At 38.7% G+C, this 9,313-nt stretch overlaps 1 protein-coding gene across 1 annotated transcript in view; it reads left to right on the forward strand.

Annotated features, from left to right (window-relative positions):
• Positions 1-8,428, forward strand: part of SNX4 (sorting nexin 4) — a 34,021-nt gene extending 25,593 nt beyond the window's left edge. Inside the window, 5 exon segments of the mRNA XM_040561370.1 lie at positions 2,230-2,319; positions 3,548-3,647; positions 4,533-4,678; positions 6,046-6,160; positions 6,508-8,428. Of these exon segments, the coding sequence (XP_040417304.1) occupies positions 2,230-2,319; positions 3,548-3,647; positions 4,533-4,678; positions 6,046-6,160; positions 6,508-6,555 (499 nt within the window). The 3' untranslated portion in view covers positions 6,556-8,428.
• Positions 8,429-9,313: the final 885 nt, after the last annotated feature.

Raw genomic sequence — 9,313 nt, forward strand, 5'->3', positions numbered from 1 at the left:
TTGACTTCTGTCCTTTATGTGATTAATGAGTGGCCCTTTATCTCTTTATCAACTGGACTGTCATTACAGGTGGGATCAGTCTAAATTAAAACAGGATTTTAGTTGAAGATTCCCAAGAAGAGTGGGAACATACTGGGTACCTTTAGTACCTACTACAGTGTTTCTCCTTAAGTTTTTTCCCTGGTTTGACTATCTGCTTTGGACAAGCCAGTGTCTAAATTTCAGCTTAGACGGTCAGGAATATAGTTTGTATTACTTAAGTTTGCTTTCAAAGTAGTAGTGTCTTGGAAGTCTGGCCCAGGTAATGTGTTTTGTGTGTTTGTTTATTTTGGGAGAGTTGTTCTGCCACATACAAGCTCTAACAGTTCTACAGACTTAGTACTTAGTTGAAACTGAAATGTGGTCCATCTGCTACCCTGGGAAATCTGACCGCTACACTAAAAATACTTCAGAACTTAAGAATAGGGAGAGTAAGCCACATATGACCTGTGTGGCTGTAGGATTTTTCAGAATATGCATGTTTTTCAACAATTTGGACTTCTTCCTTGCTTTGATTCACAATGTGAATTCTTGTTCTCTCTGTTCTTTTACCCCTTCTACTTGAACTGTTCCAGTGTTGCTGGTCACCTTGGGTATTGTGCTTATTCATCACAAGTAGACTTGGTAGGACTTTTCCTGGGTGTGCTATGTCTTTGATTTCACAGAGCATCAGAGGAACTTACCTTCCTTGCAAACTTAAAAAAAAATAAAAATAAAAAACTAAAAAAATCATACTTGAACAGATGAGCACATCTACCACACTTCCTCAAGCTCCTCATTCTTCCAGTTCTCCTGCAAGTATATGAAGAACCTATGCAGTTCTTCTGAGCAGGGCAGTGGGCCTGATGATAATAACATTCAGTACAAGTGTCTCCATCATACACCTACCTTAGATTCCCAGTATCTAAGTGATGTTATTGTTCTAGAACTTGCAGGAAGAATGTTCTGTTCTCTACCAAGTCATATTACCAGTTACCTTTCAGCTTGACTCTGCCGCTTCTTTATTAGAGATAATTAGTGGAGAAGCACCAGAAGAAACTGAAGAACTCAAAGACTTTGCACAAACTTTAAAGGAAAGAGGTGCAGTAACTAACATTTGGTTGCATTGTGCTGGTCACTAGACAAACATGGACACATGCTTACTTCAGGGAGCCTGTAGATGTGGAAATACTTATTTCTTCTGTGCCAGGGATTGCCACAGACTCAAGAGCCCAAACGGAATTGGTAGTGTTTGTGATAGGCTCTCATTCATTCTGTTCATCGGTAATGGTACGTGCTCCGTATTGCTGACTAAAGCAGCATCCTATTTTTGTCACTGTGCCAAGTGAGATGTGAACATCTCTTAGCTGTGGGCCGGTTCCTGCAGATGTGTCTGAGCGCAGTCACGTTGGTTAGTGGGAACCTATTAAATACTGTTCAGTCAGCAATACAAATTAGAAAAAGGAAGTGCTTTTTGCCATTTCTAGTAGACGTCAGCCTAAATGATGAAACTTACTGAGTATAAGAGCTGTGGAATTAATTAAAACCCTTGTGCTTCTGAAGATTTCTCCCTAAAAGGCAGGTTTAAACTTCTTGTTGCTCTGAACTGATACGCCTGACTTTCACAGCAGGCAAAGCAACACCATTTTCAAGGAGCCGAAGGACTTTGTGGTTTGGCGTTCAGAGCGGGCACTATGAGTTTTGTTCTCAGGCTTATGAGTTGGCTGAATAAAAAACAATAAAAGAAGCCTTTTAAATACTACCCCTTTGCTTTTGAGAAGGTATGATGTTCACGTTTCTAAGATGTAGTGCTTTCAGCCTTGCAGGATTTCTTCTGCATCATATCTTTCCTTTTTGCCTTGGTGCTGCCTGTTGACAATCCACTGAAGACAAGGAATAAATTGTGTTCCTTTCCTGTAATAAAAACTGCCTCATCTTCAGCAGGAAACTTATGATAAATCTTGTACTCATCAAAAGATTTATAGTAGTAACAACGAAAGAAACAGGCCTGCAGGAATGTTTATATTAGCTGATTCAGAGTTTAATTAAAAACAAAGGACAAAGGAAAACCCCTTTTTAGAAGCGTGTTTTACTGTTTTACTTTGTGACTGGCCTTTCTGTCAAACAGGTGTCCTCCCTTGTTACTGTATGTGCAGTCCATAAAGGTTAAATTAATGAATTCCTACGTGACCGTGCCCATTTTTTCACCAGATATGCAGCTTCTATTGATGACATCCTGGAAGAAGAGGAACATTATGCAGATCAGCTGAAAGAGTATCTCTTCTATGCAGAAGCACTACGGTATGTACAGAAGTATAGAGATCAAGTGAAAATTATCGTGATTTCCTCTAATACTGTGTTGGTGTTGAATTTTGGTATCTTCTGCTCTCTGAGAAGTAGAAATTTCAGTGTTATGGAATCTTCACATTCTTACCGCTTATTTAGCTTACTTGTATTTATTGCTGTGTGGGTGGCAATAAAAATTTAAAACTCAGCTAGCTGGTCAGTAAGTGAAATGATGGAAATGTTAAGATCTGGATACTGTGGAAGATAATGCTGTTTATTCCTCTGGTTACACTGTTTCCTTGGCTAGTTGTGTCCCAATGTGCTGAAAGCTTCAGCTTTTAAAAGAGGCCAAATAAAGCTACCACAGCTGTTAGAAGTCCCAGCAGATTTCAAAGTGCCCTGCGTAACTTTTATCCTGTACATTACTATGCAGCTAAACACAGATTTTTTTTAATTGTTTTAGACTAAACTTCATAGGGCAGTCTCCATTACAAGCGTGGATGTGAAAGCAAATTTCTTTACGCTGTAAGATTGCACCTAGTGCTATTATGCTCTCCCTGGGTTGGCTCTGAACTTTTCGGAGAGGTCCAGTAATACTGTAGAGAATCAAGTTGGCGAGTGTGATGGCTGCTGTCAGGGAACCCAGAGCACAAGTAGCCTCTCCTGGGAGATGAACACGCATCCGGCAGTGGAGTACGGATGTAGCCTCATCAGCCCACACAGGACTGGGACTTGCTGCAGGTGGTCAGAGGAAACTTGCCTCTTTTCCAGATGAAAGGCACTATGTGAATCTAAGAGCACTGTTTCTTGTTTCGTTTAAAAAATAAAACGTGAAGAATTTTATGATTGACTGATGCATTGCTGCTGTGACATGTTCTGTCTCTGGTTACCTTTTGTCGTAGTTGTGATTTTTCTCTGATGTATTTTGAATAAAATTATTTTACAGTGGTGTACTTAAGTAGGCGGCAGGGCTCATATTGCTGAGGGTGTCTTGGAATGAGTCTAAAAAGAAGATCAGAAGATCAGAATGCTGCTGGAATAAGAACTTTCTTTATACCTTGATCCAAGCTACAGTAATTGCAGAGTTAGGCATTCTGTGATAGGGCTGTTGAGTTTGAGCTAGATAAATAACTGAATATGTTGCCTGCCAAACAAAGCATTCTGCTGTTTGTAAAGTTTAAATGGAGGGAAACGTAGCAAAACAAAGTAGTATGTGACAGATCTTTCATTACTTACTTTTCAGGGCAGTTTGCAGGAAACATGAATTAATGCAATATGACTTGGAAATGGCGGCACAGGACCTAACATCTAAGAAACAGCAGTGTGAGGAGCTGGCAACAGGAGTGAGTCTTTTTCCACTTTCTTCTCCAAGATGCCTTTTTTTGTGTGTGTGTGTGTGTGAGCCAAGTTACTTAGAATGACATTTAAATGGCACTAACATGCTGGCTGCTGGTTATGAGAAGCAGTATCCTATGAGCTGTAGGCCTCTGAGGTTTAAAAGTAACTTGGTTCTTGGTGACGTAAGCTGTTAGTGTTCAATAAGAGAATTCGATAGAGAGCAAGTAAAGGGTTGCAGGAAATAGGAACTGAGCAGAATAACAATAACTACCCTAGAGGTCAAAATGATAGGATTTCTGGAAGGCTTCCACTGCCTTTTGGAACATGGACATTACTGATACATGGTGTTAGTTCCTCTTATATGGAAGACAATGGCTAAGAAACTACTACTAGTAACGTGTATTTAAAATTGTTAATATTGCTGTTGAATCTATTGACATCCTGTGGAGAACTACTTTATGGTTTTTCTTTACAATACAAAATGCAAGGCTTTAAGTTCTTTCCTACCTCAGTCTGAGGAAAAACTTGTCTGGAAGCTTACCCATGCCAGTGGAATGACTTGCTTATGGTCTAATCCACAGACAAGCTGTAAGAGTTTGAACATCAAATTACTTAAAGGTGTCTGAAGGGTCCAGAGTTCCTGGGAATAAAAGCTGAGATACAAGTTTCTGTTCCCTTCTCCATCCTCACTTGTCTCTATATAATATGAGCTGCCATACCTTCAATTGCTACCTATCTATGGGACATTCAAGAAATGAAATGTGCCATTTTCTGGTAGTTAAAGACAAAAATGAACTGAATAATAAGCCCTAATGCTGGTAAAAATCATGTGATGTATCATGGCTCTGCTCAGGAATTCCAAAATCTATAGTGTCTTTTGTCTTTTGTAGACTATGAGAACGTTCTCTCTGAAAGGGATGACCAGCAAGCTGTTCGGGCAGGAAACCCCTGAGCAGAGGGAAGCCAAGATAAAGATTCTAGAAGAGCAGATACAGGAAGGAGAAGAACAACTGAAGTCTAAAAATCTGGAAGGCAGGTAAACAGGCTTGATTTGTTCAAAGGAGACGGAGCTTGTCTTAGCAAAAGTCATCGACTGGATGCTCTTGAAGGTGTTTGCATTTTATAAGTGTTTTTAATATATTCTTGGTGTTTATGAGCTGTCTATAAAAGCTCCTGTCAGCTGCAAGTTGTGAAATAAAGTACAGTACATGCAGTTAGCTTCTGGTCTGAGTATATGGCTTATGTAAAACCTGATGACTTTCCCAGTTACTGAGCCCACTCTAATGGCTGACTTGCTTGCTTTTATGTTCAGCTAGTAATATGTTTAGCAGGTGGGCTTGTAGGTCTGCAGCTGAATAGCCTAAGACTCAAAAGCTGATTTGCTTCAAATACAGTATTTAGTTTGGTTTATATGCATGGGTCCTAAGCTAATATTCTACAGCTCCTCATATGGGGGATAACTGACTCCTGTGTGAAAGAGATTAGAAGTTCTGGCAAGCTGTGTTTGAGTAACTGCTTCTCAGTGCTGTAATGAAATTTTCTTCAGGAATGCAAATATGAAAAATAGGAACTAGCATTCCTAAAGCAATGTGTTTGTGTCAAAACATGTTCATCGTATAATAGAAGGGGTTAATGTGGTATCTCCTGGTATGTTAGGATTAGAGCTGAAAAGATAAGCCTAGTTCATGAGCAGTTCAAAACAACAAGACATTCAGTAAACGCAATTTCTTAATCATTTTGACAGAAGTACTGGAGATCTGCTTTTGTAGCTCTGGAAGCAATTTTCAAGTGAATACTTGCCTTGTGTGTACAGTCCAGCACAAATGAAAAGCCATGAATTACAGAAATCTACTTCCATTTTGGTTAAGGAGACCTGAAGATACATCACCAAACCAACAAAATTAATTCCTGAAGTGAATTGTCCAAGTCAAATTTGCATTGTAAATGTTGTTACACTTTGCTGTCTCAAATCCTGTTGACAACTGAGTTTTCACATTGGAAAGACCAAGATTCAGACTTGACAATTGAAATAGAAACATGGAATGTTGTGTGCGAGTATTAGCATAAAGATATTTTATCACTGAGAAAATCTGAAGAGAAAAGTGTATTCTGAATTATGCTGGTTCTATGGCAGTGATGCTTACTATATTTAAAAAAAAAAAAATCCTGTGAAACTGGTTCTGGTTTAAAAATCTTTAGAAGTAGATGGAGAATTAAGCGGTAGTGCCAATTATAAAATGAGAACACTGTGGGATGAATAATAAATACAGAACTTGGTTTGCTGACTGAAACATAAAGTGCTTTATCATACATAAAACTTCCTTGCTGTGGGTTCAGAGGAAGGAAGAAGAGCTAAGGTTGTAACGTATAAAACACTAACAGAAATGTTGCTTTCAATTCCAGAGACTTTGTGAAAAGTGCCTGGGCTGACATTGAACGGTTTAAAGAGCAAAAGAATTGCGATTTGAAGGAGGCTCTTATAAGCTATGCTGTTATGCAGATTAGCATGTGCAAAAAGGTATGTTTAGCTTGTGAAAGGCTAGGCTAGTATATATATCATGTCAGCAGGGGATCAGATGCAAACTTTCAGCATCTAGGAGCGTTGCAGTCACAGAAGGTTGGAAGTCACTAGCGTAAAACCTCCCACATATTCCATCCTACTCTAACTCTGTGACATGTTAATGTTGATATATATATATAATAGGCAGTGTGGTCCAATTCCAGTGTGGTCTCTGCATTGTTGTGTGGAGTTTTGTGGGGTTTTCTGTAGTCTTCCATGGAAAAAAGTCTGTTGATGAGGTTTGCAAGCAAATTATATTTCCATCTATTTTTTGCCTTTTTAATTTTTTATTATTACTTTTTAAGGGAATTCAAGTTTGGACAAATGCAAAGGAATGCTTCAGCAAGATGTGATTATCTGGAAATGAATTCCTCCTCCAAGTGCCAGAGAATGGAAGCACAAATGTTTAACACCAATGTTAAGTTGTTACATGACCTACATATAAATCATGAAATAAATGAGTTGAGTGAATAGTTTTTCTTTCTGCCGATTGTAATTGCTAATAAAGGACAAAAAGGTTATGTTATTAAATGTTTAGCTCTGACTGCCACTACTGTGGCATGTTTTATATGTGGTAGCAAATAATTCAGGGGTAAGAGTTACTGAAAACTACAACTCTGTACTTGGGCAAAGGTGTAGGGAAAGTTATCCCAGAAAGTATGAACCGAGCTGTTCTCTCTGAGACTTGTGAAACACCATGCTCCGTAATGTATAGATCACTTCCAGATGCCCTTTTTTTTTCAGCTCTTGCTGTTTAGAATTTGTAATGCTCAAGGGTGCTTTGGTTTTATAATAGGACACACAGTTGTGTTCTTGAGGTTTACACCACAGGAGGGACAAAAAATGAAATCGTAATGCCTAGGGTTCATATTTAAATGCCTTCGCATGTCCATAAAGAAATGTGCTTTTCCAAAGGTCGGGTTAAGCAGTCTCAAGCTCCTGAGATGTTTGAAACTCTCTACAGTAGAGGTGTTGTACAATGGTTTGATACAATATTCTGCATTTACTGGTTCCCACTTAAGTTTTGATATGGGCATTGATTTCTTATCAAACTTCTTCCTGCAAGTTAAGGAAACTGGTGATCCAGCTGAGCAGCAAAACCAAAGCCAAAGCTGGTTAAGAAGCAGATGCAACTTCTGCAACTTCTGTTTGGTTGTTTGGAACCTGTTTACATTAGATGTGAATCTGGTTTGTGGTACCTCTTCTTGTAACTGAAGTGGTTTGGCTCGTAAACGAGTAGTCCTTAGTGAAGATGCTGAAATATAAAGCCTGGTGTGATTTTTGTAGTAATCAAGAGCAGTGATATACAGAATCCGCAATGAACCAAGGTATCTGTCTGGCTCTTTTAAAGATGTTTCTCTGTGTAACGTTTGTAACATATCACCAGTATAACATAATTTGCAGTTACAGGTACTTGCATTAAATGTTGCCAGTTATGAAAAATATTCACCACTGTCTAATATGGGGCTTCTTCTACATACTTAAAGTTCCTGAAGTTTCGTGGAATTCATCAGACTTGATTGCTAATCCTACAGGAAGCTTCGTAACATTCTCTTGGAGAGTGTATTTAATTTTTCCAGATTATAACACTACTCGGATCCTTTTTTTTTTTTGAGATACTCCAGGAAGTCTCTAGAAGTTGTTTTGGTAATTTATCAGTAATATTGTTACTGGACATGTCCAATGTCACTTTTGTCTGTGGCATTTTTTCTATAAAATCATTGTAACGAATTCATAGACCTGGTGTACACTACAACTCAAAATGGAAGTAATGTACTGGTTGCTTTGATAGCGTATGTTAGCTTTTTCAAAGCATTTGACAATGACACTTCTGAGAGATGATATGGACAGAAGGAGGTTTCCATTTAATATTTACAAGGAGAAGTGTTCTTTCTGTTCAGAGGATTGCAGTATCCAATTCTGATACAGGTGGAAGGACTTTTACATTCCAAACCAAGAAGTTGCACACTTGACGTATTCAGTAAGCCTTCTAAAGGAGTGGTGCCTTAATACAATACCATGAGGCGCTCAGAGTAGGTATTTTTCATGCACTTTGATTTTTGGTAGATCTTTCTGGTGCCTCTTTCCATATTTCACTTGCTGTACAGCTTACTATAAATGTATTAGTATGCCTTTTTTCCCTTGCTAGTTGTACTAAGTTTAAGAAGGGATCAACGCAGTTCTTGTAAGTTTTGTGCCAATAAGCTAAATAAAATTGCTCTTTGATATTTTTGTTATGCTGTTTTTGTAAAAATGCTATATTTTCCCAATGCTGATAAATGTTGCACACTGTACTGAGTTCAGTTCTTGGCCATCTCAAACAATCTCCAAAATTTGGTTTAAAATTTAAGAAGTAAGTTGCGCACAACTAGTTGATTCGCCTTTTAGGTGAAGAACATAGCGTCTAAATCCAAAATAAGATCCTTGTTATAATCCAGTTTTGATGCCTGCTTTGTTTTTGCCCAAACAGAACTAGCTGTCTGAAGTGCACGTATGTCATCTGGGTAAGAGAACATGCATTTCAAAAGGGTTTGTGTTGTTTGGCAGAACTTGGGTGAAAGCTTAGTTAAGGGTAATCTGAAATAGCTTTATTCCCTTCACTTTTGCTGTTTTCAGATTAGCATTGCATGCGGTCTTGCATGCATTTACTTGTGGATCTTAGCAAACACTGAGGATTCCTTCCCCTCTTTTAATTTTTTTCTCTTTTTAAGAGGAAATCATCTTGTTAATGTCTGTTTCCATTTGGTTAATAGAGTCCACATGACAATGCACACTCAAAGTGTGCATTTTTCCCATACAGATTTAGCTTCTGTAACTCGAGCCCCTCTGCCTTGGCTTGCTTCCTTCTCTTATCCAGTAAACATCAAAAACTGGTGGAAGGCCCTGAAAATAACAGCAACCAGGTAGACCACTTCAACTTCATGTCACCCAAATGCTCGTCATATATAAAACACCTTACCTATGTGGATAGTCTAACTCACTGACAGAGCTGTCACTCCTGCCACAGGCAGGGATTATCAGTGGTGGTGCTGTCCCTGAACCTTCCTCACTGCTAGCAGGACCTTGATTTGTCAGTGCATTTTACTGGCTACTGTTGCTTGTGAAATGCAG

This window comes from Cygnus olor, chromosome 6 (assembly GCF_009769625.2).
Source record: "Cygnus olor isolate bCygOlo1 chromosome 6, bCygOlo1.pri.v2, whole genome shotgun sequence".
Taxonomy (NCBI): Eukaryota; Metazoa; Chordata; class Aves; order Anseriformes; family Anatidae; genus Cygnus; species Cygnus olor.